The sequence below is a fragment of the Hydra viridissima genome, unplaced genomic scaffold (genome assembly GCF_058129835.1).
Source record: "Hydra viridissima isolate aposymbiotic clone 2 unplaced genomic scaffold, HvirCarnegie_v1 scaffold_12, whole genome shotgun sequence".
Taxonomy (NCBI): Eukaryota; Metazoa; Cnidaria; class Hydrozoa; order Anthoathecata; family Hydridae; genus Hydra; species Hydra viridissima.
The window spans coordinates 7511709-7539520 of record NW_028324311.1 but is presented as its reverse complement, the minus strand read 5'-3'; the positions used below and the strand labels follow the sequence as shown (position 1 = coordinate 7539520).

The 27812-nt window shown below is 27.8% G+C and overlaps 4 protein-coding genes and 1 long non-coding RNA gene across 7 annotated transcripts in view; 1 reads left to right on the top strand and 4 right to left on the bottom strand.

Moving 5' to 3' along the window:
* LOC145193755 (putative ATP-dependent RNA helicase TDRD12) overlaps window positions 1–7004 on the bottom strand; it is a 30949-nt gene extending 23945 nt beyond the window's left edge. The window contains exons 1-11 of one of the 3 annotated variants that reach the window (XR_016445632.1): window positions 6890–6987; window positions 5629–5688; window positions 5348–5488; window positions 5051–5151; window positions 4714–4761; window positions 4156–4272; window positions 3695–3750; window positions 2151–3346; window positions 1537–2059; window positions 846–1043; window positions 514–644 (exon numbers count right to left, since the gene is read on the bottom strand). Coding sequence is in view for 2 of the 3 variants with exons in the window: in XM_090068757.1 (XP_089924883.1) it covers window positions 514–644; window positions 846–1043; window positions 1537–2059; window positions 2151–3346; window positions 3695–3750; window positions 4156–4272; window positions 4714–4761; window positions 5051–5151; window positions 5348–5488; window positions 5629–5661 (2544 nt within the window). In the remaining variant the exon portion in view is untranslated. Of the gene's footprint in view, window positions 1–513; window positions 645–845; window positions 1044–1536; window positions 2060–2150; window positions 3347–3694; window positions 3751–4155; window positions 4273–4713; window positions 4762–5050; window positions 5152–5347; window positions 5489–5628; window positions 5689–6853 lie in introns of all 3 variants that reach the window. The other 2 variants (XM_090068757.1, XM_090068756.1) reach the window with 2 other exon arrangements.
* Window positions 7005–12682: 5678 nt separating this feature from the next.
* On the bottom strand, window positions 12683–13600 carry LOC149881049 (uncharacterized). Its single transcript, XR_016445945.1, has 2 exons — window positions 13288–13600; window positions 12683–13154 (listed from the first exon to the last, which is right to left on the bottom strand). It is a non-coding gene; the product is annotated as an uncharacterized LOC149881049 (long non-coding RNA).
* Window positions 13601–14532: 932 nt separating this feature from the next.
* LOC145194081 (uncharacterized) lies at window positions 14533–15869 on the top strand. Its single transcript, XM_080071672.2, has 3 exons — window positions 14533–14836; window positions 15091–15260; window positions 15427–15869. The coding sequence occupies exons 1-3, from the start codon at window positions 14578–14580 to the stop codon at window positions 15769–15771; spliced, it is 774 nt and encodes a 257-aa protein (XP_079927798.2). The 5' UTR covers window positions 14533–14577; the 3' UTR covers window positions 15772–15869.
* A 550-nt stretch (window positions 15870–16419) lies between these two features.
* On the bottom strand, window positions 16420–19663 carry LOC149881048 (uncharacterized). The gene is made up of 5 exons (XM_090068324.1): window positions 19348–19663; window positions 18974–19111; window positions 18340–18426; window positions 18044–18133; window positions 16420–16632 (listed from the first exon to the last, which is right to left on the bottom strand). Exons 1-5 carry the CDS (start codon window positions 19661–19663, stop codon window positions 16493–16495), a joined length of 771 nt encoding a protein of 256 aa, XP_089924450.1. The 3' UTR covers window positions 16420–16492.
* Window positions 19664–19867: 204 nt separating this feature from the next.
* Window positions 19868–25984, bottom strand: LOC149881047 (uncharacterized). Its single transcript, XM_090068323.1, has 13 exons — window positions 25813–25984; window positions 25611–25669; window positions 25382–25490; window positions 25235–25267; window positions 24923–25042; window positions 24531–24576; window positions 22422–22457; window positions 22145–22210; window positions 21923–21976; window positions 21771–21821; window positions 21578–21686; window positions 21288–21328; window positions 19868–21097 (listed from the first exon to the last, which is right to left on the bottom strand). The coding sequence occupies exons 3-13, from the start codon at window positions 25402–25404 to the stop codon at window positions 19868–19870; spliced, it is 1809 nt and encodes a 602-aa protein (XP_089924449.1). The 5' UTR covers window positions 25405–25490; window positions 25611–25669; window positions 25813–25984.
* Between the last annotated feature and the right edge of the window lie 1828 nt (window positions 25985–27812).

The window sequence follows — 27812 nt, the reverse complement described above, 5'->3', positions numbered from 1 at the left end:
ATACTTTTTATTCATACATCATTTCTCTGTAAATAGAAAAAATGGTTGCCTCTAACAGCAATTACATGGATAGTTGATTTGATTATGTACATGAATACTTGTACTGTGTATTATATATATACTTATACACAGTACATATACTTGTACTGTGTATTATATATATATACTTATACACAGTACATATACTTGTACTGTGTATTATATATATATATATACTTATACACAGTACATATACTTGTACTGTGTATTTGTTAAATATACTTTAAAACCAAGAGAACTTTATGCATCTTGTACTTAAAAAATATATTCTTAAAACTACAAAAACTTTTTTTCCACACCCAATACTTGATTGATTGTTCTTCTAAAGTGTGAAATCTATCTATTTGTTATCTATGTCTATCTAATAAAAATTTATTGACCCTTTTACTTGGTGCATTTAACTATGAGAATTGACACAATTCAATTAAATTCAAATTTAAAAAAAAAAAAGAAATTTTTTTTTTTTCCACTTACATTTTCTCTCATGATTTCTTGTAAACAATTTAATCGATTTCCAAATTCACTTTTCTTTTGGCAAAAATCATAATGAACAATGTAAGATGCATTTTTGATACCAGAACTTAAAACTGATTTATCACTCATTACTAAAAATATTTGTGTTTTATTTTATTAGAAAATGGATAAACAGAACAAAATTAAAAAAAGTTATTCATCAAATTAAATAACAAATTATATTTTCACGATTTGCTATTTAATATGAAAAATTGTCTGGATGTTAGAGTCATATATATATATAGATAAAATGTTTCTTAAATTTTTTATTAAATTTTTTTGGAAATGGTTACTTAAAAAATTGCTTTTTCTTTTCAATGAAGTATTCCATGAAAGCTTGACATCTTTTACAGCTAATGGAGACATAAACTCAGTGATAACATTTGAAAATATGCTATATCTGGTCAATTGATCTTGCAGCTCTTCTGCGCTTTTTGCTGAGTTAGTAAATATTATTGTATTCTTCTCTTGAGCATCAGTTTCCAGAAAACCTAAAGCATACACTGATTCAAGATAACAATAATTCCAGTTAAAGATTGATTTTGATACATCATAAAAAACTTTAAATAACATAACTCAGTCATTAAAAAAGCTTGTTAAAGATTTATACTAACAGATTTTTTAATATTCTCCTTAAATAATAATGGAACACTGATGGCATTAAAATTGGATTTTAGGCAACAACTCTTTTTTTAAAAAAAATGTTCTATTAAAAAGATGAAAATAAAAAGTTTCATCTTTGATTAACAGGTGCTTCAAATTTTTTATTTTTTTTTATTTTTTAAAAAAGACTATTCAAGTTACTTTTCGATGAGATAAATAGTCAATTTTAAAAATTTGAAAGTATCCATAACTTGTCATATTTATGTCAAAATATACATTTCTTTTTTCTTTTTTTTTTTGTTGATTGGAAAAAGATTAAGATCCTTAAGCAATAATCATAAAAATGTGATGGCTAAAAACTAAACATAAGAGTGAACTCACCTAATAAATAATCTAGTCTTTCAACTGAATTGCATAACTGAACCACCATTGGCACTTCAGCAAACAAAGCTGCTTCTATTTTGTTGCCTATTATAACTAAAGGGTCAACAAGGTAGCTATTTATTAGTGACCGAATTCCATTTGACCATTTCTTTGACATAACAATAATATGTTGTGTAGACTCGCTTCTTTTAAGCTCCTTTAATGTCTGTGCAAAAAGCCTCATAAAAATCTTTATATCTTCAGTGTATTTTTCTACCAGAACATCTGCATTATCAAAAATAACATGACATAAACGCTTCAAATTTGTAAACCCCCCAAAAAGAATTTTTATTAAAGCTGGCATTGTCACAATAAGTATTTCACAGCCATTTATTAATCTAACATTGCGCTCCTCTTCATTATCCATCCCACCATAAAAAATATCAATGCGCACTGTCGTTTTGTAACTAGCAAGATTTTGACAGACATCATACACTTGTTGGGCTTCAATCCAATCAGAGACACATACAAGCACAAAAGGCTGTAAAAAAATAATAATTAAAAGCATGAAAAAAATTTTAAAAGATTTTTATGAAAAAATAATCTTTTCAGCACAATATTTGAAAACTTACCCCATTTCCATTACCCAAGTTTTTGTAAATGTCATTTTTTTCAACTAAGTTCTTTAAAATTGGTAAAATATATCCCACTATCTTTGAAATATTGTTGCTATTTAGCTCAGGTATTCCAACTATATGTCGAAAAGCCATAACAGCTGGAAATATATGTGATTGAAATTGAGTAGGAGATTCAAAACCTAATTCTATAACTTTTTTTTTCAGAGGAAGTGGTAATTCTAAACTTGATAATCTTTCAAAAGGCTCTCTCTTTAGTTTACCGTGAACGAAAATGTCATCACTGTTTTTGGTTGAGCCATTCATACCTCCAACTGAGAGAGCTTGTAACACTGGAGAAGCATCAACTAAATTTGAATCTTCTTCTGAACTTTCTTTAGAATTAAGAAATGCAAATGGCTTGAAAGGTGTGGGGGTACTGAACTGATCATTAATTGTGTCAGCTTGTATCTGTTTATTAGGTGAGCCACTATTTATGCTACAAAGTTGTTCATTTTGAAGATTAAAACTTTTAGATAATATATCAGAAGATTCTTTTCCTAAATTATTTTCTAAAAGCTTACTTGGGCTAACAAGTCTTGATTTGAAAGATTGAATCTTTGACATATTCATGGATTCCATATTTGAAATATCTGAGTCTTTTGTAAAAATGCTTTCTGGAGTAACATTTGTTTGATCTTTATTAAGCAGATTCAGCAAATCCTCACAGTCTTTGCTTACATGGTTTCTACATAACTTTTGTTGTTGATCTCTCTGTTTTTGTAAAAGGTTATAGCTATTAATAGTCTCAATAGTTGATAATTTGGGCTCATTGACTTCATGCAATACTGGCAGATTTTGTTCAAAATTGATCTTGGATTTTATTGGAGATTCATCATTTAACATAAAATTGGTCTTGGATTTTATTGGAGATTCATCATTTAACATAAAATTGATCTTGGATTTTATTGGAGATTCATCATTTAACATAAAGGAAAAAGGAATTTGATCTTGAGTATTACTTTTAAAAACATTTTCTGTAGGTTTTAAGGTATCCACTTGAGAAACATCGTCATTTGAAAGAATGTAACCAAAATTCCCTTTTACAAGCATTTCATTTACACTGCACCATAAGCCTTCTTTTTGTACATACAACACAACATTTTTAGAGCAATCAGAATTCTCAGAGACTACTTTGATAGCAGTATTCTTGCCTTAAAATATAAAACAAAAATACTAAAAAAGAAAAAGTGAAAACTCAATTAAGGAAAAAAGATGTTTTTTAACTCTAATTGCAGATAAAATACAACCACTATTTGGAGATTAAGAAATAGGCTAACAACTACATCTAACAGAACTAAAGATGGATATATTATGTTTAACTTACAATTAAATAACAAAATGTTTTGTTTGTATATTAATTATAAAGAATATAAAACTACAAAATTATTTTTTACTTAGAAACATAAACATAAATGATTAAATAAACATTTATCCCATATTATACATACACTAGATAAAAAATACAATGATAAACTTTTAAAAACATAAATTATACACACCATTTATTGTCTGTTCAACAAATTCTGTAGCAGAGTTGTCCCAATACAATGTTTTTCTGAAATGATAATATATGTGATAAGTTTGAATGAAATTTTTTCTCTTTTCTCTACATTTTTTTTTATCTTTAAAAAAAAAGTGCTTTTACACCACTGTGTTGGTGCTAAAGTAAATAAAAATATTTATTTAATCTTTAATAAAATAACAAAATTTTGTAATCTTCAAAATTTTATTCTTTTAAAACTGATAAGTAAATAGTAAGTAAATAGCAATGTTATTCCTCTGAATAATATTTCCATTTCTTTTTTTTTTTTTAAATTAAATATGGACAATTCTGTTAATGTAGTATCAAAATCTTCGTAAGTAAACATGAATTTTTTTACAAAAAGTAAAGAAATAAAGTCTTGTATTTATTGACATCCTTCTGCTGTCTAGCTAAGAAAGAAAAAAGTTCATGACTTACTGGATTGACATCTGAAGCTGGAAGTTTGGAGACAAAGTGACAGGGGCAATTCCATATAGAAAACATTGGAGAAACTGATGAGGAAAATTTTCAAACTTAGGGTGCATGACTTTCAATCTAAAAGATTATTAGTCTATAAATTCAAATCTCTGACTTTTTTTAAGATTTTTTTCATAATTTGAACATTTGTTTTATATTTACCTTTTTACTTAACTAACATTTGAGTGTTATTTAGAAATTGATATTTTTAACACTACTTTAAACATTATTTTGAATATTATTTTCAACCATGATTATTGACTGAAATTAGTAATTTAAAACTAAAAATCAAAGTTTAATTCAGATGATTTAAATTAACTTATAAATTTATGAATGGAATAAATTCTAATTTGTAAAACTTCTGAAACAAAATAACAAAATTGACAAGCTTGATAACAAATTTTCTTAGCTTCTTATTAATTCTTTGTCAGGATCATTACCTTCTTTTTAAGATTTTTTTTTTTTAAATAAAAAAATTATGTTTTTTTATGAATTCTGACAAAGACCTTCAAAACTAACCTTGCTTTTGTTACACAAACAATATGACCTTCATCAACCAGGAAAAGTCTAATAGTAAAAGAAGGAAATAAATATAAACAACAAAATGCAAAATTGAGAAAAATAACTCAAAGGACTGAAAATTATTTCTTGTATAATGCAACTATAATTGCTCTTTCCTCACTGCAATATCTTAAACTGATATTTTATTTAGCATAAGAAATGGGTAGCATTTTTCTTAATACCCTCAATAAAAAATATCAAGCTTTTGATTATGTGGATGTTTAAAAAAAACATCATAAACATCAAGTTTATAATTTTAAGACCTTTAATTAGAAAATTTTTATGAAAACAATACCTTGCAATAAACCCACCAGTGCTCTGAAAAATACATATTACTTGACCACGATACCAAAACTTTTGATCAGAATCTCCAACTGATGTGTAGGCTGCATACAACTACAAACAATAAAAACTAAATTCAATAGAGATAAAAAGTTTCAAATCAGTCCTAATGAAATTACATACATTATCTATATTATGATAATGTACTATTTTTTAGCTAAGAGAATATAACAATTTTAACTTTAAAATCTTACAATTATTATAGATTTTTATAGTTTTAACATTTCATTTAAGAATCTATAAAGACTACCTGTCCTACTCGTGGCATATACATTGAGTCGCTGTCATTGTTGTTATCAAAATAAGTATTTAATGATGCAAGATACTCCAAGTAACAGTCAGATTTATCATTTCTAACTGGCTGACAACAAAACTTGCCAGCATGCTCAAACTAAAATACAGAAAATAAAAGCAATAAAAAGACAAAACTATGCTCATAAGTTTCTAAGACTATGAATCAGCCTTAACAAAAAATTATTGAATAGTTACAAAGAAAATTTTTACAGGAAACATTTAAGCTTAAAAACATACCTTTGTAATTGAAACTGTTTGCATATCTAACATAGCAAACTTTTGCTTACAGTTTATTATCTAAAATATACATAATATATATAAAATATTAATTACAAAAAACTAATTATTTTAACTATTATTTCTTCAAGCAATTTTTAAGAGCACTTATTATACTTAACTGCATAAAAAATAGAACAATAACTTAAAAACTAAACAAGCTGAACTTGTTTGAAGTAAATAAAAATTTAACAGAATTTTAATTTAAATATTACAATGCATACAAAGTTTATTCAGAATAAAAATTGAAGATAGAAAACTTTTTATTAAAGAAAACATCAATAAAAAAAAACATCTTAAAAAAAATATAAATATTCTCTAGATATCTAAATAAAGAAGCTAGATATATATAAAAAATAAAAAACAACCTATAAAATTAAAAATTTAAGAATATTGAAATAATTACATACTACTTTTTAAAATATTTAACAAAGTATTTCTAAAATTTACTCAAAATGAATCTTTTTAAACTTCTTTTTTTTTATCTTTTGGTTTTTTGAATCTCAACAATTATTCATTTTTGAGTAAAAAAATACAATTTTTTTTTTTACTCAAATGTAAGTGTTATATTGGAAAACATAGATTTTGTGTTGAGTAAAGAAATATTATTTGCTGAATGCCATAATTTTGATTTCAATCTAATAAGTTTGGTTAAATTTTCTAGAGTGACAAGTGGACTGTATGTAAAAATTTGACAATTTCTACATATTTACATGGTGTAAAGAAGCAGTCACTTTTATATAAAATGTAGTTACATAAACCAAAATTGATAAAATTGGAAATGCATGATAATGATGTAATTTGGTTTTTATTATGCATTTAAAATTTACTATTTTTTAGGGAAGTGATCATTGAATCATCTAATTTAAATTGATCGTATTGAGGAAATGGACAATAGTAGTATTTTGGCAGGCTTTTTAGTTTTACTAAGAGTCGGTCAAAGATAAAATGAATACAAATTTTCTTCATTTTAAAAAGCAATTTATCTGCAATAAAAAAAAGAGTGCTAAAGAGAACGAGCTTTAATAAATCAAATAACTTTTTCTTTAAATAGCAGTATTGTTGATAAAAGCTAGCTAAATTTTTTTAACTCAACAAACTTTTCTTTTCTTTTTTTTTTTTATCAATTTTAAAATTTTTTAAAAAAGAAAAAATACGAGTGCTATCTGTTTCCAAAAATTATTACCCATAGGAAAAGATAGTAGAACTTCTATTTGCTTACTTCCTAACTCGATCATATTTAATAGAACCATGTGCTCCTTTTTTTTTTCAGAAACAATTTTTTAAATAAGACAGTTGTTACGGACCGCTAGTAAATTTATTGCTTATTAAGTAACGAAATTTATGGGTATAAGAAAAACGAAGCTTAACTTTTTGTTAAGCTTCATCCGCATTTATTTATAGATAAAAATAAAATTAATGACTTGAAATAAGACAAAATGTTTTCATGAGCTATTGTTTTCAAAGGAAAAAAGATTAGAAAATTTATTTCGGAACAAAGGCGAGAAAGCTATTTCTCACCAGAAAATTTGTGTATGAATACAAACTTTTCTCACCAGAAAACTAGATTTATCTGAAGACGGAAGTTCGCTAAAGTCGGTTGAAGTTGGTTATTATTCGCCATTGTTCATAAAAAATCGAAAAAAAAGGCCGATGATTACACCAGTGTTTTTTCAAAAGTAATATTGACTATTGGAATCAGGACTTAATCACCATAGAAAAAAAAGTTTCATACTCCGGGGCATTTGTCCCCGAAAGCTTTTTTCATCCTGGATTATTTCTAGAACCATAAGTTAACCAAAATACTGCCCAACAAAAAGTATTTTCAAGGTCTTTTAACTTAATCCAACTGGGGAGTATTAATAGAATTTAGTTGTACAGAGAATTTGAGGTCAGTAAATGCCTTTTTTTTATATTAATTTTTTCTGTATAATTATTTATTTTTCAAGCTCAGCACATGGTATTGCAAGTTCAGCAATTTGAAATTTTTTTATATTGTGGAAAAAATGAATTTTTTCCGCGACACAAAAACTTTTTTATAACTTTAATTTGACTTATCTAATACATTTTAACTCTCTATTAGTTATTTTGGCACAATCACCTCAAGTAATTTCCGTTCATGACTGTTTCTGAAGCTCCATCTATGATAATTAGTTATCTTGCGATAACAGTGCTGCATTTGTCAATTTAATTGAGCCACGAGTCAATTGCACCAAGGACGTATTAATTAGTGATCGACTGGAATTCGGTTCGGATCCGGTTTCCAGCCAAAATTACGGCCGGAACCAAAATTTCGGTTCCGGTTTCGGGTATATTTAAATTTTCGGTTCCGGCCGGATTCCCGGTTCAAAATACTACTGGAAAAATATATTATAAAGCTTTATTTAGCATAATACCGTTATTATCATTTTGATAAAAATGATTAAAAATTTTTAAAATTAGTAGTTAGGCTTGAGAATTAATGTAGATAAAACTTGGCTTTGTTTGAAAATTCATTAATTTTCTTGTTAAAATAAATTTTAAATTATTATTCATATCTTGTAATGTTTTTATCGCTATTATTTGAGCTGAACTTATACCATTCTGATTCTTACCAGCTTATTTTCTTAAACATATTGTCATGATCCAAATGGACAATTTAGAACCTCTTAAAGATGAATTGGCTCCTGCAGCTCAAAGTCTGGCGACAATGAAAAAAAACTCCATCTTTTTCGCACATTTTAAAAATTATTGCGCAATCTCGAACAGGGGAAAATGATTAATGTGCATTTTGAAAATCCAAAAAATCATTTAAGTGTTAAATGATTTTTTGGATTGTGTAATTGCTTCTCTATGCCTTGGGTTTCGGAAAAACTAAAAAAAAATGTAAAATTTTAATTATTTTTACTACATTAATTTTTGTTTAAATTAGAACTAACTTTTTAAATATATGTTAGTTATTTTTGGTTCAGGTTTCTGTTCCTGTTTCGGTTGGGATTTATTTTCGGTTCCGGTTTCGGTAAGGTATATTTATGATCTGTTACCGGTTTGGTTCCGGTTCCGGCAAAATCTCTGTTCCGGTTGATCACTAGTATTAATAGATGGACGTTAAATGTTTTGTTTCATAAAAAGTATATGGGTTAAGGTATTGTTTAGATAACAATAGCGAAATAATTGGTGATAATTGCGAAACCGGGGAGTATTTTTATTTTATTCGACGTCGGAAAAAGATGGTCTGGACTATCCAATAAAAATATTTCTGAGCAGCGATACATAAAATGAGAATGACAGAAAACTTCAATATTAATCAAGAAGATTATTCTTTTTTGCTTGAAAATATTGATAACAAAATTGAAATAGTTGTGGATGATTTTATTGAGATAGATCTTGAAGAGTTAACGGACTTGTTATCAGAGTATTTTGAATTAAAGCTCATACCACCAGCAATTCCTACAGAGAAGCTGATTGCAGAAGAAGAAACCAAAATGCTGAAAAAAAACAGAAGAACGGTTAATAACTAAATTTACCTGTCCGAAATGTCACAATAAATATCTTAGAGAATTAGTACTAAAGATGTGTTTATACTCACATGTTGTGGAACTTAACGTCTTGGCTGGTGCTATTTTATATTTGCAAACACTCCTAGATTATGAAAATATTTCAATAACTCTTAGTTTTGATTTTAGAAATTATTCAAAACTATAAATTGTTGTAATGTACTATTGAATTTCCATGTAGAAGAATACAAGTTGTCTTTATTACCTTTATTACATATACTGTTGTAAGAAAATATGCAAAGTTAAAAAATGGCTGGTTAAAGGTAAGAGATAATTGACTTTCTTTACTCTTTAACCTGCATTCCATTACACGAAAGTTAGTACAGTAGATAGTACTAAAATCACAACAAACTTCTGACCATATTAATGAACAATCTTTATTTCTAATAACTTCAAAGTTTTCAACTGTATTGCCTTCTTTCGTTTTAATTATTCCAACATCCTCATTTGATGTGCTTCGGAAATTTTAAAAGCAGAAAATTTACTTCTGATTAGAAAAAAAGATAGTGGAAGTCATTATTACCTTTATAGATGTTTACACATGAAATGTTGGAGAATATAATATTAGTAGATTGAAGATTAAGTTGATCTGGAAGAGATTTGTTAATACTAATGGATAATGGCACTTTACGATTTAAAACAATTAGTCTCCACATGCCATTTCATCGGTGATAACTATTGATTTTAACTATTACAAAATAGTTTTTGTTATTTTCATTGTAACAGTCAAAACCATGTTTTGATGCAAATGCTTTTAACTGTTGATGAATACTTATCATATGTGCTTTTTTATTTCTTCCAACTCTTGTGGGTGTGTTACATACATAACAGGTTTCTGAGTGTTCAGAAAAAGTGAAGAATTTATCATTCCTCTCAACTTCAAAGCCTTTTTTTGATTTTAAATCTAACCTGTATAAGACCATATAAAATGATTTGCATAAATATTCAGGATGAACGTTTTGATAGTCTGAGGTTATATCCAGCTTGTAAAAACTAAGAGTTGCTTGTTTAAAGATAACAACAGGTTTTATTTGACTATCCTGTTTTATTATGCAGCCACACTTTCTACATAAATGTTTTAAATATTCCTCATTAAGACTCATTATTTATCCAGTAATGAGATAATAGATAGGAATATAAGATTACTTCTTTTGATATATCTAGAAAAGGTTAAAGATAAGGTTGTACATCACTTGTAGAAGGCTCAAGAATATGCAACAAAAGGAATGGTCTTATCATTTTTATTATCATATGTTGTTACTATTAGTAACAACAGTAATAATAAAAGTAATAAGATCATTATAAGTTAAAGTAGCTTTACATGACTGACTGTTTAAAAATGCTTTATCAAAAATGCTCATTAAAAATACATACTTAATATTTCTTTCCAACTTCTAAAATCAACAGTTTTTTATGAACTTCAATCCTTTCATGCTCCAATTATTTTCCCATAACTAACATAACCCACAAAAAATTATCTACAAAATGATAGTGGTACTATGAAATGTTAAAGTAGACTTTTTCTACAGCAGTTTTCAATCGGTTAGAATGCACTATTTGCATTGGGGAAGCTTAGTTTAATTTGTTGTTATAAAACAACCCAGCGCATGAAAGGGTTAAGATGCTTTTAGTTATAATACATTTAGACAAAATGCGATTTAGGTATCACAAATAAGAAAATTTATAACTAGGACGAAAAATCACAAATTCAAGAGAAAAAAAAAGCGAGGCAAATAAGTTCGAGATTTCCGACAAAAATAAAAAATACTCTCTGATTTGAACCTTAAATTGGGAAGCATAATTTGAGAGTGGGGTAAAAAGAACACTAAAAATATCTTTTTCGACCTTTAAACTATATCAGCAGTTTCAATTTAACAAGGAAAATTTGTTTCACTTTACTCTATCCATTCTAGTAAACCATACATAGCCTTTTTGCAAAAGCCTTTTTTTAGACGTCAAAGTTTAAACACAGTTTAATTTTTATTACGCAAAGTTCATAGCTCAAATTAACCTTTTTCAGATTTGTGAACTATTCTTGAATAATTTTTTTGTCTTTTATAACCATAAGCTTCAGTAAATGCATAATTATAATGGGTTTACTGAGGGAGGTTTTTTGACGTAAATTTGACGGGTAGAAGTCGGAATATCTGTATCATGAATTTAGAAAATTGACGGTAACACGCACAGTTTTTGGCTAATTGGCGGCACCTTTGATCTATAACAATGCGTTGAACGTCAAACGTTAATACGTCCTTGATTGCACTTATTCCTTGGTTTTTTTGCGATCTCGTCCTTTGATAAAAGAATTTTACAGTTGATATTTAAAGCTTTGTAGTTATAAACGAAATAAATAATAGTTAAAACACAAATACAGGGACACCCTAATGTTAATCATTTTCTAAAATAAGTTAACTTTCTTTTTTTAAATTCTTATTATAACAACATCCATTTAAATGGTACATTAATGATAGAAAATATGTAATAAAACAGCATGTATATTATCTTAAACTTAAATAAGTAAATAGTTATATATTATCATAGGAGCCGAGAGAAAATTCGGGCCCCAGGGAAGTTTTCTTAAGGGGCCCTCATTATGATCAATTATATACCCAGGACCAAAAGAAGCGTGCTCTGGTCATTAAAAATAAAAGTTAATTAAATCTTTTAGAAGTTAAAACTATTTAAATCTTTTAAAAATTATTTTAAAAAATTACTTGTACACACACGGGGCCCCGTGAATTTTCCCCGTCTATCCCCCCTCTCGGCGGCCATGTATATTATATTTCAAAAATTTTCCCAAATAAAGTAACTAAAAATCACAAGAATAGGATCTTTAAAGGTAACTTCAAAGTATTCCTTAGTTTTGTGCTTTATTTTGCTTCTTTTTTATTTATCATCTTTGCTTTTAATGTCCCATAATTTTACAGCGACGAAGTTAGAAACTGCATCATGGGTAATTAAGAAATTTGTTGTAAACCTAAAACCCAGTAGGCATTGGACGTCCAATTCCTACTGGGAAAGGTCGATTTATTCAAAAAATTCCTGAACCATTTTATTAAATGCCTCATTTTGGTTTTGTGCTTTTCCATGTAAAGATTTGCCAAGAAGTGAATCACAAGTTAATTTATTTAAAACTTTTCAGACTCAGAAAGCAATCTTTGTTAGCAAGCCTGAACCATGCCTAAATTTAACATCATTCGCACGTTGATATCCGTAAAAATTCTCTTTTCCAATTAAACAATTAAAATAGGGAAGGTATGAAAAAATTTAGCAATGTAACTTTTTAAGAAAATGCTTTTTGAGGTTTGTTTTTGATCAATTTCATTATCAGTTTTTTTCTAGTTGACTCATTCTAAAATCGTGAAGCCTTTGTATTTTGCATAACTTTATTGCTGCAATTTTCATGAACTATCATTTGTAAGCTAATAAATATTTATATCAAATATTTGAGATTACATATATAAAACATAAAATATCAATTAAAAATGTAAAATGAAGTAGATTAAATATAAAACATATAGCATAACATTAAAAATGTATGTAAAAAAATGTTATATAAATCTTGTAAATATACTTTTAACAAACTGTTATATAAATCTTGTAAATATACTTATAACATATATAACAAAATGACTGAAAAAATGTATTAGAATGTTAATATAATATTACAAAAAATAGAGTATGAAAAAGCATAGTTATAAACTGTGGGATGTTTAAATAATGCTTTACTACTTATTATCTCTTCTCTGACTCCTTCAATTAATAAAAATTGAAATCATGTCCATTTCCTCTCAACTAATGATATCTTCCTCTCATCTAATGATATCTTATCTCATAAACAGTTACTAACTTCAAAGATTATTAAAAAGCATCCCAATACAAAGGGGAAGTGGAAGAAGATTAAGTTTTGAATTGTTGACTTTCGATAGCTAACACGTAAAAACTCACAACCTATAAAAAAATTAAAATGAGTTAACATTATTAAAATGAATTGAGTATTCCAAAGTTTGTAAAATTTGATCAAAGAAAAACGTTTTAAAACGTAGATTACTACAAATGACTCAAATTGAAAAAAAAGGAATACCTCTTAACATAAATCTTTCGAAACAATTCTTTTGCTCTCTTGTAAAGTTTCTTCTGTAAAACTATGAAGTATTTGATCATGAAGCAAAATCTGAAAATTGCAACCCTTCACTGCAGTTTCTAATTGCCATCATCACATAAAAATGTCAAAGAGATAAAAGTATGTTCGATGCATCATTCCTTTTTCATTTCAGCCGAATTTTAACTGCATGAACGCTATAAAACGCGATCACACGGGTAAATTTTTTAAAAAGTTTTAAAAAAAATTTTTTATATACCTCTTAAATACTTAATGGTGTCTATGAAATATGTACAAAGATACGTTTTTTATTCATAGCAATTATAACTTCACCTCTAAAATTATCTATTGACATAGCTGTACAACTTTCAGCGGAATGTTGTCAGCGGCTTCGATGAGCACAATCAACCTATGGTCAGCGTACTGCGATGTCATTAGAGTTTAATATAATATTCGCAAAAATTGTTTAAACTAATTGGCGGTTTTCTGCTATCAAAAGAAAAGCTATTATACCAGCAGCATAATTCATTGCTTTTGTATAAACAAATTTTTATTATTATAGATTTATTTCATGCTATATAGTAATTAATATACGATGGTTTAAATAAATTTCATGGGGTACTCAAAAAAAAAAATCTTCGCGATATAAAACTTTCATAAAGTCAAAAAAAAAAAACTTCTTGTTTAGTAGTTGTTTGAATTTCAAGGATAAAAAAGTACAAGATAAAAAATATAGAACTATGTACCAGTTAATCTTTTTAATTTGATGATGAAAAATTAAAGAAATGGAGCAATTAGAAGATGAAAAGTGTTTAAATACAATTGTATAAACAATAAGATGTGAGTAACCAGCTCTCGAGTACTAAAGTTTATGTTTAAACAATTCTCTCAAAAATTATTGGCTCATCTGTTCAATGATTATTTTAACCAAAAGTTCATCAACTTTCGACTTTATAAATTAACTTCACGGGTGTTATACATTTTCATTAAAATTAAACCGTTTGTTTCAATATTTACAAAATTATTAGCTAGTAAATCTTTACAGAAAATAATTGCTAACATACTCTGTCATCAATAGACTACAAAATCATTCAATTGACCTAAATTAAGTGAAAGCTCATTTTATTTGATATTATTAGTCAGTCACCTAACCTCGAACCCCCTTATTGAGTTTGCTAGCATCTAAAATTGATATAAAAGCACCCGGCTGCTTGAAATAGAACTAAATGGAAAAAATTGTTGCGTAAGTAACAGGTGAAGAATTTGACAAAAATGATTACTTTATCTTCACGTAAATTTCAGCATTGTCCTTGCTGCTTACCGGAAAGGAAATTGGAGGAAAAGAATTTGATTACTAAAGCCGGTATGGACCCATACCGCATTCAGAGGGTCCCATCATATGAACCATTTTCATACCGAAACTACAATCAATTTAATTCGGAAATCAACAAACAAACTACATCTTTAAACTTTTATTCGGAAAATCAGTTGAAAATTCAACAAGAAAAGCCTTTGTATCACACAAGGCTGGGTGAGTTCAAAAATTAATAATTATTTTTACAATAGAAAAACTACTGTTATGTTAAGCTCATAAAACAGAACAAATTTATGAGATAAGCATGAAACCAAGACTAACGTCATCCACGACATAAAATATGATAACGCTGAACAACAACAGTCACATAAAATAAGAAAAGTAGTTTATTTTTCTATATACACTTCTATATACACTTCTATATACACGTCTATATACACGTCTATATACACTTCTATATACACGTCTAGGCTGTTATTGCAACCATCAGAAAGGATATCGACGAATGCGGATGCGCACAAACTTTTCACCGTGGCAGTTAGAAGAGCTTGAAACAGCGTTTAAGAAGACTTATTATCCCGATTTGTATATGAGAGAGGTGTTAGCGTTGAAATTAGAAATAGCAGAGTCCAGAATTCAGGTAGATAACAAACAATTTTTGTGTCTTTTTCGATTCTTCTATTTTTTAATCATCTTTGAGTCTCGTTAACGCAAAATACTTTACATATAACAAAAATCTTTTTCAAAAAGTTCAGTAGGAATAAATTTATATATAATTAATTAATTTTTTTTTCTACTTTGTAAAGGTTTGGTTTCAAAATCGTCGTGCCAAATGGCGAAAAATAGAAAAAAACATGTTGCCGAACAACGACAGCGAAGATCAAAGCATCACTTCTAGTGGAAGTACAAGCATTAATTTAGTCACAAAGAAGAAAGCAAATTCCTTGGATAGAGGATTAAACGCGAATACCGTAACGCCAAACAACGAGATAAAAAAAGACTCGAACCATAAAGAAAAGACATCTGTGTTAGAATCACTTGAAAGTAATACATTTAAAAAGGACAATGATAGTTGTGCCGACTTTTGGAGAACTCCACCTAAGTTAATTCCCATTTCAAAGGCAAATTTGACAAACATGCAACTACTATAGAGATGTGTTCAAATAATACGGAGATATGTTCAATTAATAAATAGAATTTTGTTACTATTTTGAAGATAGTTTTGTTAAACCAAATGAATTTAAGCAAACTGCTGAGTGTCTGTGTGTACTATATGTATATATATATATATATATATATATATATATATATATATATATATATATATATATATATACATACATATAAGCCTGGATGAACCTAAAGTCGACTACGATATGCTTCTATACTTTAAGTCGACAGAATTTAATTCTTTTGATTTTGTCAATAAACAATAATTTTTCTGTTTATAGCAACTTATCATTGATATATTTTACATTTAAAGAGGATTCGACTGATTTTTGAGGGAAATGTTAGAAAATGTCGACATAGCGTTTTGCATTGCACGCTCTGTTGACCTAACGCAACTAAAACATTGGATCGACTTTAAGTCGACTAAATAAATATTAAGTTGATATATGAAAACATTTAGCTGAACATGAAGCCATTAAAAACGTACAGAATGTAACAGAAATCTTACGATAATTCTTTCTTGATTAGGTTATTTAGCAAACTTCGTTTTAAATGTTTTATTTTTATCAATTTTTTTTTCATTGTCAATTCACAAAATTTTGGTAATACTGGAAAAAAATAGGCCATCGTTTAGGAACGTTTTAAAGCTGAGATGCTTATTGAGGATGTGAAATAATACAACAAAAAACAAAAACAACTCAATTACAATATCATAGACATATGTTTTTTAAGATTACGATTCTCTTTACTTTTTCTTAATGCACGTTCGTTGACGATGCGCGTTCGAACACGATTACGAGGAACCTTGTTTCCATCCGCAAATTGGTTCATTTCATCACGGCCTAAAAAAAAAAACAAGATGTCAACTTATCAGCAAAATTGGTATCTTAACCCTTTGCACAGCGCTGGTGACTGACGCAAGGCATTCATCTAATTGTTTGAATATCCATTTGCATAATTTCTTTTTTTTTTTTACTTATATTTATACAGAATTCAAAATATACTATTTCTACTTGAAATTACGAGTATGCTGTAGCTTCAGGTATATCATACAAGAAAAAAATCCGGAGTGCAAACGGTTAATGACATGTATGACACACGTCTACACTTTTGTACATGACCGTTTAACAAAGAGTTATTTTTCCCATAAACGATCTCGTATACGGTGTCGTATATTTGAGGTCTTAGTTGTACATGTTTCGGATTTTTATGTTACAATATTAATCGCATCAGAAATAATCAAATAAGAACTCTTGTGTTACACTATATCCCACAAAATCGCTATTTATAAATTGTATAATTTTTTTAAAACACGGAGCCTTCGTTTTTAATAATAAAAAAAAAAACTCCCCTAAATTTTTTACGAGGAAGAAGAAGAATCTTTTTTCAGGTTTAAAGTAAAAAAAAACTTTTCATCTGCCGACCATAACGGATTTATTTATCCCGATTTGTAACCCCCCCCCCCCCAAAAAAAACAAAAACAAAAACAAAAACAAAATATTAAGGTTTTAAATTTTACATAAACCATTTAAGGGAATCTAAAAAAATCGCATTTTTAAAGTACTGGTTTTCATACTATTTGGTAATTTTTTTAAAAAGTTGTTATTGCTGTCAAAAATGCTTAATGCATTTTTTACTGTTTGCTTCTAATAGTTGAAACTTACTTTTTAAAATATAAAACAGGCAATCCAATGTCTTTCAAACATTCTTAGAACAATTTTGCATACTCAAACACCCCCTGATATTTGCATAGATGTTTACTGCAGTGCTCATTAACATTTTAGATTTAAACGCCTAAAGGCACTTTGTTCATTAATGTTAAGAAATTCAAGGAAAAATATTAATGGAATTTATACAAATAATAACTATTACTTGTATTTTAAAGGTATTAATAATTAGTATTTTAGTGATATTAATTTAGCTATAAATAACAATAGTTATTAATAATAAAGGAAAGCAAAGTAATCGTTATTTAATAAATTGATTTAATTATATTAAATGTGGTTATTTTGTGATAGCAAAATAAAATTCTCATGAGAATAAAAAATTAACAATTAGATACATAGTAACTGAACCCCTTTCCCTAATTGAGATTTAAGAAAATAGGACAGTTTAAAACTCTGCATGTCTTATTAAAAGGACTTGAATCACTCAGTGCAAGTTCTACATAACTAATTAAAAACAAAAAAGTTAACTCTAAATTAATTTTAAAATATGCTCATGAAAAATCTACGATCAAATAATAAAACATACTCGGAAATCCTTTATCGCGAGCTATGTAGCTCCCAAAGGTAGCTTCAAACGATTTTTTTTGGTTTTCAGTCCATTGGAAATAAATTCTTGCTAATTGCAAAAAAAAAAAAAAGAAAAAATTAGATGTAAAACTTCAAAGTAAACAAACTGTTAATCATGTTATAGCTATTTTAAAAGAGTCATTGTTTAAAAAAATTGATAAAAACATTTTAAACCATTCTACATTAAAATATTTTATTTACATAAGTAACATTATTTAACAAAATTAGATCTCATTGATTTAATGCATAAGTTACCAGATTTGTCACTTTTACATTTAACATTATCATCTTCATGATCCAATTCATCCTCCTCCTCATCATTGTTGGATGAACTAACATATCCTTAGAAAAAAGTTTTTAGATCAAACTTTAAGTCAAAATTTGTTAGCTGTAACAGAAAAATAGCAATGAGAAGAGTTTATACTCAAAACTTTGGGGATAAACAACCTCTAAATGTTCCACCAATTTTTTTTTTTAATTTGTGAGCAAAAGTAAAATCAGAAATCATTTTTAAAAAATTTCATATCTTGTTTTATTATCTTTCACAAAAAGGTACTCCAATAACAATATACTACAATTCATGATACATTCTAGCTAATGTATATTTTCTAATTTTTTTTTTTTTCCCATTAGAGGGTTTGTTTCGGAGATTTCCTTTAATTTTGACAGATTAAACCATCATTCTTGACAATTATTTATCATCCAATATGTTTGCACAATAATACTTTAACATATTTCCAATATGTAATGCAAGGAAGAATTCCAAGTAAAGAACTTTAAATTTATACTAGGATATACGCCATTCAGTTTAAAATATTTATCTACTATGTAAAATGATTAAGTCAAAAAAAGTATGATAGAAAGATATATTTCTTAGATATTTACATACTTTTCCTCCTAGCTTCTTTTGATTTAATTGGCTTTAAATCTGAAATCAAAGAGGTTGATATTTTTCCTTTTACTAAATCATGACTTTGGGAACTGTATGAACCAGACAGACCCTGGTCAATTGCTTTAAGAAGCTGACCTGCAAAAAAAAAAAAAAAAAATTAAAATTAGCAAAAATTACCTGCAAAAAAATTAGTAACAAAAATCCGTTTAAAAAAAACAAACACATTTAGACATTAAAAAAACACATTTAGAAATTAAAAAACACAATTTATAAAAAATATCATGTTTGCTTAGTACAAAACGGGAGGAAAAATGAACTGTTTAAGCAAACATGGTATTTAACAGCAATAAAAAATTAGAATGGAAGCTGACCTGTTGCTCTTAATTGTTGTTCTGCTTGGGGCACTTGATATATGTTTTTGTTCACATCACCACTGTGTCCAAAGTGGTCAAACACAAGCTGTTGATTTGATTCTGATAAACCAAGAGCTCCAATCAAAGAAGATACTCTATGCCTATTCATAGTACCAGTAAGTTTGCCATCTACATTAGCTTTTTTGCAACAAGACACTAACACATGCCAGCCTGAAACATGACTATCACTTCCTTTTGTAGATGCAAACAAGTATTGATTTTGAGGAGCTGTTCCAGAATCTTTTCTTGCTTCTGCTGAGCTTAAAAATTCCATTGAAGGTACTAGGTCTGGAGGAAAAAAAACAGGCACTAGCTTATTTCCTTTCCCTTCCTGAAAAGTTATTCAATTCCCAGTTGATATTTCATCTATGTATGACCTTCTAGCTGCTTCTCCCACCCATGTCCCAGCAACAGCTTCTTTCCATTGGTAAATAAATAGCCTAGCTGGTTCACCACCTCGACGACCATTAAAAATTGTTTATCTTGTACATGCAGCATCTCTCACATCCACAAACACAGAACTTGGAAATCTTAGGGAAAAAAAACCACTGTCTACTATCTTATTCAAGTAATTTTGTAATATTTTCAGTGCTTGTTCATCAGGTAAGTTTGCCAGTTTTCTTGTTGATTTGTTTCTTTTTTGGTGAATTTGGTATAAGGCATCCCCAAAAAGTTCATGCTGAATTATAGCAAATATTGATATAAAATCTCTAACCATCTCAGCTTCATTGTTTCGAGATTCCACCATAAAATGAACTTGTACCATATTAGCAACTTGTTTAATAACATTTTGCAAATGAACTTTTAAACCAGACTTCATTCCATTTGAATCTTCAGTTAGTTCACGTATAGCATTATTTAAATGACTAATGTTCTCTTTTTTAAACATATCTGATGCATCACTTGATGAACCCAGTGACTTTTTAAATGTCATATAAAGTCGAGCAAGTTGCCTCATAGTTCCTCTAACACGCTTCTCCACTTCAAACTTTTTCTCTTTTTTACACTTATTAGCTTTATATATACGTGCACCTATCATAATTATGATAGGATCACTTTTAGCCAATGTTGATATATCGTCCTGGATCATCTTATTTATAACTGCCTTAAAGTCATTTTCTAAACCATCAATCCTTACCAATGTTTCCATTGGCATTAGTGGAATCATAACTTGGCCATTATCTCGACCACAATGAATTTGGTGCCTAGCCTTATATGGTTTTGCATAACAACCCTTACATACAGCACAAATCACAAGATTCTCAGCATCAGCATCACCATCAAGAGCTTTTCTCTCTCGAATAAATTTTGGATCATCTTTTTTCATTTCCATCAAATTATGATTAAAAATTCCTTTTTTCCGAAGTAAACCAAATGCTTCAACTTGCTCCCTTTTTGGAAGAGATAAAGCCTTTATTATAGCTGGCTCATCTTTGTGGACTAGTTTTAGGTGGCGCGTTAAAGCACTTTGAAGTTTACCATCCTCACAAAATGGACATGGTCTGTGAATTTTCTTTTTAGATGGTATTTTCTTTTTAGCACTAAAACTGACTTCTTTGCTTTCATTAAGGCTACCACCAACCATATCATCATCTGTTTCAACTACATCAAGAGCATCTTCTAATCCAATAGCTGAATCATTCATCAAACTTATTTCATTAATAGAATCAGTCTCAGAAAATAGCGTAGGCGATAAATCTGTGGAATACTAAAAAAATGAAAATTGATTAACATTTCAAACCCAACCCTGGATGCATTATTAACACACTACAGGCAAATTTATTATCAATAAATAAACCTGCTACTTTTACATATTGTACAAAAAAGCATTAAATTTAATTTTTCCCTTGATGAATTAACATTCTGCAAGATAAAGTTATAAATATATACAAAATAACCTTCTCTCCAAAAAGTACAGTTTTCTTGGATCCACTGTTGTCTGAATCAAAAATAATTAAAACAATAAATGAAAATATAAAAAACAGCACAAGAAAAATATTTATTTATCAACTTAATTTCTTTAAATTATAGTAATTCTGACTATTATTTATAAGTAGATTATATTTACATAAAAAACAAAGATGATTTCCTAAATAAATTTAAACAATTAAAGCAAACTTTAAAAAGAATATAAAATTTCACAATTTTAAACACTTACATAAAAAAAAAAAAAAAAATAGCAAAGTACCATAATAAGGAGATTGTAACAAAAGAGAACAATTCTGAAGGATTTCACTGTAAGAAATTTCTTCATCTGAATCTTCCACATCAGAAAAAAGAAGACCATCATCTTCCATCTTTTAGTGAAAACAAACACATAAAAATCAATTATAAGTTCAAAATATTGAAGATAAATCATTTATAAAACTTCAATTCAATACCTTTAATCCTTTAGTGACTTTTGAGATTGGAGTGGAATGCACATTACACACCTGGTTATATTACAAATATTATTAACTGAAAAAATAAATTTCTCATACAAAATTAAAAATTATAAATCTGTGTGACTGTTATATAATTTAAAAACTAATACCTCAATTTTTTTGGAGTCTTTAGATGAACCAGTGACTGCCTGTTCATTTTCCACCTTGTTAGGATAAACATTAATGCAAAAAATTTTTAACAACCAATAAGAATCCAAAAAACAACTAAAATTTGAGTAACATTGATAGTTTTTTAGAACAATCAAAATTAAACATTTCAAACTATCTTTTATACTTTCTCCAAGAAAATATAAGAAGTGAAACTAAAGTACCTTGGTTGAACTCAAAACAGAAAAATCAACAGCAGACGAATTTGGAGCAGCAATAACATTTTCATTCTAATTAAAATATTTTTTAAAAATAAATTAACATCTGATATAAATTTAACTTCAAAACCGAAATGAAACAAATATAATACTAATTAATTTTTTTAAATAAAAAGACCATCTTTAATCATTCAAAAACTAAAGAAAATCAAATAACTAAAACAAGCCCAAAAGAAAAATCATTTACAACCCATATATTTATATATGAACCAAAAGAAACTACCTCAGTACAAAACACAAATGGTTGCAGATTTTCAACCTAAAAAGACAAGACAAAATATAAGTTGATAAAAAACATCTTCATTATTAAACTGACAAATTTTCATCTAAGGTAAATTTTAATACAATACAATAGCAAAAACAAACTAAATCAGTGTTTGAAAATAGTTTCGAGTTAGAATAGAGAAATATATATGCAAAAGATACTCAATAGAAATTGTAAATTGTGTCTACATAATGAAAATGTTGATATCATGAAATAGAGAAGACAAACTGTATCAGTGTTGAAAAAGAGGGTTGTATTAAAGTAGAGAAATATATATGCAAAACATTCTCACAAGACTTTGAAAACAGTAAGTCTACTTAAAGTAGATTATAATTCATAAAATAGAAAAGACCAGCTGCATCAGTGAAGGAAAGTTGTGTTGACTTAAGGCAGAGAAATATATATGCAAAACATTCTAACAAGACATTGAAAACTGTGAGTCTAGCTATAGTAGACTTTGATATCGTACAATAGAAAAGACAAGCTGCATCAGTGAAGAAAAGTTGTGTTGACTTAAGGCAGAGAAATACAAATGCAAAACATTCTCACTAGACTTAGCAAACTGTGTGTCTACTTAAGGTACATTTTATTATCATAAAAAGAAAAGAAAAACTTATCAGTTAAAGAAAGTGGTGTTGACTTTAGGCAGAGAAATATAAACACAAAATATTCCTACTTGACTTAGTGAGCTGTGTGTCTACTTAAAGTAGATTTTATTATCATACAAAGAAAAGACAAATTGTATCAGTGATGGAAAGTTGTTTTGACTTTAGGCAGAGAAATATATATGCAAAACATTCTAACAAGAAATTGAAAACCGTGAGTCTAACTAAAGTAGACTTTGATATCATACAATAGAAAAGACAAGCTGCATCAGTGAAGGAAAGTTGTGTTGAATTAAGGCAGAGAAATACAAATGCAAAACATTCTCACTTGACTTAGCAAACTGTGTGTCTACTTAAGGTACATTTTATTATCATACAAAGAAAAGACAAACATATCAGTGAAAGAAAGTGGTGTTGACTTTAGGCAGAGAAATATAAACACAAAATATTCCTACTTGACTTAGTGAGCTGTGTGTCTACTTAAAGTAGATTTTATTATCATACAAAGAAAAGACAAATTGTATCAGTGATGGAAAAGTTGTTTTGACTTTAGGCAGAGAAATATATATGCAAAACATTCTAACAAGAAATTGAAAACCGTGAGTCTAACTAAAGTAGACTTTGATATCATACAATAGAAAAGACATGCTGCATCAGTGAAGGAAAGTTGTGTTGACTTAAGGCAGAGAAATACAAATGCAAAACATTCTCACTTGACTTAGCAAACTGTGTGTCTACTTAAGGTACATTTTATTATCATACAAAGAAGAGAAAAACTAATCAGTGAAAGAAAGTGGTGTTGACTTTAGGCAGAGAAATATATATGCAAAACATTCTAACAAGAAATTGAAAACTGTGAGTCTTACTAAAGTAGACTTTGATATCATACAATAAAAAAGACAAGCTGTATCAGTGAAAGAAAGTGGTGTTGACTTTAGGCAGAGAAATACAAATGCAAAACATTCTCACTAGACTTAGCAAACTGTGTGTCTACTTAAGGTACATTTTATTATCATACAAAGAAAAGACAAACATATCAGTGAAAGAAAGTGGTGTTGACTTTAGGCAGAGAAATTTAATCACAAAATATTCTTATTTGACTTAGTAAGCTGTCTGCCTACTTAAAGTAGATTTTATTATCATACAATTGAAAAGAAAAATTGTATCAGTGATGGAAAGTTGTGTTGACTTTAAGTAGGAAAATAGAGTAGACATTGATTTTAAGGGAGATTTGGAATCATACAGTTAAAGAAATATTTTCTAAGTGCCTATTTTAGTGTTTAGTTAGAGAAATAAACAAAGAAAAAAATTTTGTTAAGTTTTTTATGTATTTCTTTAGATTTTTGTAAAGCAGGTGACCTAAAAATAATAGGACAATGAAAAGTTAATACAATCCCTCTAGTAATTGACTTGCAGTGCTTAACATTAATTACAATTAATAATGTACAAAATAATTCTTTACCATATTGCGCCATGGCATTTCTTCTGCATCATCTCCATAATCATATCTATTTATTAAAAGTATGGTTTTGAAACAAACAATTTTTTTTTCTTTAGAGATTTTGCAGAAGAAAAACAAATCCATATTTTAAGTTTTAATGCTACAGCATTTAAAGAGTAAGAAGGAATATAGAAAATCATATGTAATTATAAAATGTAAAACTCGATAAATGGTTTTGTGAGCATTAATTAGATAAAATTAGGTTCTTATCACTAAACAATTCATTAAAATTTGACAGATTTAGTTGCCAAAGTATCAATTTTAATATTATTCTTGAAATTCAGATTTTAGATAAGTTTTACATAATTATTAGGGTTCAGGAAGCGTAAAAGAATAAGGATTAAAATAACAACCTTATTTCTGTGCCTATATCAATGTCTTTAACTGCGTAAAGTGCCAAATATGATGATTGATTTGAAACATAACGCTTCATTACTGCATTTGAATATTTAAATGGTGAATCATTCACATATCTTAAGGAAACCAAATTTTCCATTAAAACCCTTTAGAAGATATAAACTAGGACACAAGCATCAGCTTATTGAGGTGCTTTAAAAATTAAGAAAGCAGTATATGATTACAAAAAAACTATTTAGACAATTAACAGCTTTATATTCATCAAATTTATCTAGAAATAAAGTTTCATTGCCTTTGGATATTCATACCTTCCAGCTTGCAAAGAATAAGTAGCATCAATACTAAAATAAAAATTACAGAGATGTAACCAAGAAAAAGGTCAAGATGCCATTTACTTCAAAAAGGTTAACATACAGAACATCATAGTGTAGACTTCTTCACAAAAAGATACTGACCAAAATTTCCCATTGCTTCCCATTACATTGTAATAGATGAAGCAACCGATTCTATTACTCTTGTATTTTTCCTCTCTTTTGAGTGCTTCACTTTCAGAAATCTTTTCTCCTAAGTAATTTAAATAGTCTAAACTATGTAAAGGCATTTCTGATTATGCATTTATATTTAAGAAGTTGTTTTTAAAAAAATGATTTTCTGCTAGATTTGATTAAACATCTCATCACCCACCTGCATATTCTAAAAGAAAGTCTCCTTTCCTAAACCTTTTTGTTGATATTACTCCATACCTTAAATTATAAAAAAGTATAATAAATTTTAAATTTTACTACAAATTCACGACTTTGTATTTACTTGATAAATTATAGCAAAATACTACTGAAAATATAGCTAATAAAAAAGAAATGATTGAAAACCAAATAAAATGACAAACCTATAACTGAATTTATCAAAACAACTTTGATACCACCTGGATCTTTTCCAGACCCAAGGTAATATTCGATTAAAGAGTTTTTATTTGTCAGGCCACGCTTTGGCCTAGCCGCCATAATTCACTTTTCAGCCGGCTTGCAATTATTCCGCGAAAAGAGCGTAATGGAGAAAACAAGGTAAAATGCAATTGTATATTTTTTATATTTTGAAATACTTTAACATAATTTATCCCTGGTTAATTACACTAAACTAACTTTATAGATTGTTGTGTAGAAACATTATAGAGACGTAAAGTCGTTAATATATTCATATTAACTAATTAAAAAAAACAAATCGATGGCTCCGCGCAAAATCGGACTATCTGCAATCTCCGCCAAAAACAAAATTGGCATATCTGCAATCTCCGCGTAAAACAAAATAGGACTATCTGCATTTTCCGCCAGCTTTATTTTTGAACTATCTGCATTCTCCGGGCGTTCAAAGTTTTTATTGCATGAAATTATGCGCCTTGTCAAAGTGTGATTTCACTACAAATGGCAGATCTCATGAAATAAGTTGTTAATAAGAAGACAGTAATTGCATTATTTTCCATCTATTCCTGAGATATAAATCTGTTTAAGTTTTAACACAAAGTTTCACTTGCCACATTTGATTTTGTTTAGAAGTAATTATTTTAAATAGTTATATGACATATGGTATGTTAATGCAAATGAAAAATTTACAATATTTTTAGAACATCATTTTAGCGGCTAAAATAAGAACAGTCTGCATCTACTTTAATCTCAAGTCTGAACTTAGTAAGCGTATACACATCATGAATTGATCAAAGTGTAGCTGATCGCAAAACCAATTTTATGTATTCAAATTTAATTTGAAATTAAAATGCTGCTGGATTAAGAAAACGTTTTACAGTTTTACGAGGCTTATTCGAAACATTGTTTGGTGTTTTTCAAGTTTGTCTATTTTCAACAGAAAAAAAAAAAGTAGTGTTACTGTGTTATCTATACTATATAGGTATACTATATAGCATATAGCAGTCAGTCATGTTTTGGTTAAATGTGAAAATAACAAGTTGGTTTGTTTAGCTTACAAAATTAATTAATTCAAGTGTATAATTGCTATCGTCAAATAAAATATGTTAGATCTTAAAAATATGTTAGGACTACAAAATTATAGATGTTTTTAGATAAGTTGTGTTTGTATGTTAAATTATAATTTCTAAAGTTAAAAGTTACCTAAATGTGACTATAATTTAAATTCAAGTAATTAATATTGTCTATTACAAATGTGATAATTTATTATATTGGGTATACTGTAAAAGTAATAAAAGCCTGATATTCAGATCAATGTGCAAGTTAAGGATATGTTTATTTAAAACAGCAGTTTTTTGTTATTTTGTAATTATTCTTTTATAGAAAAAATACAGCTATTTTTGATTGTATCATAGTTATTACTATCATAGTAAAAAAATTACAACCCTTTTTTATATATCATTACATCCCAAAGTCTTGGATATAAAAAAATTATCATATATAATTGGACCAAAATTGTTTGATCATCACTGCAGTTGAGGTGACATCTGATTAAACCAATGTTTAATGGTTTAGAGCTCAAATCCAACTGAACCTTAGGTTCAGTTTGATTTTGATCCTAATTATTGATAAACCAAGTTTAAGAAAAGTTGGAAACCATAATGTTTAATACTCATGCATGAGTTTTTAACTAGTTTGTGTTCAGTTAAGTGGCATCTCCAAAAAAGAATGGTTTTAAGTAGACAACAAAGAAAACTCCACATAGTTTGATTGCTTAATGAACAAAAATAGGTTAATAACAATAATTTTGTTAGTTACGATCTAGGTTACAATATATATATATATATATATATATATATATATATATATATATATATATATATATATATATATATATATATATATAAATGCGTGTGTGTATATATATGTGTATATATAAATATATGTATGTATATATATATATATACAT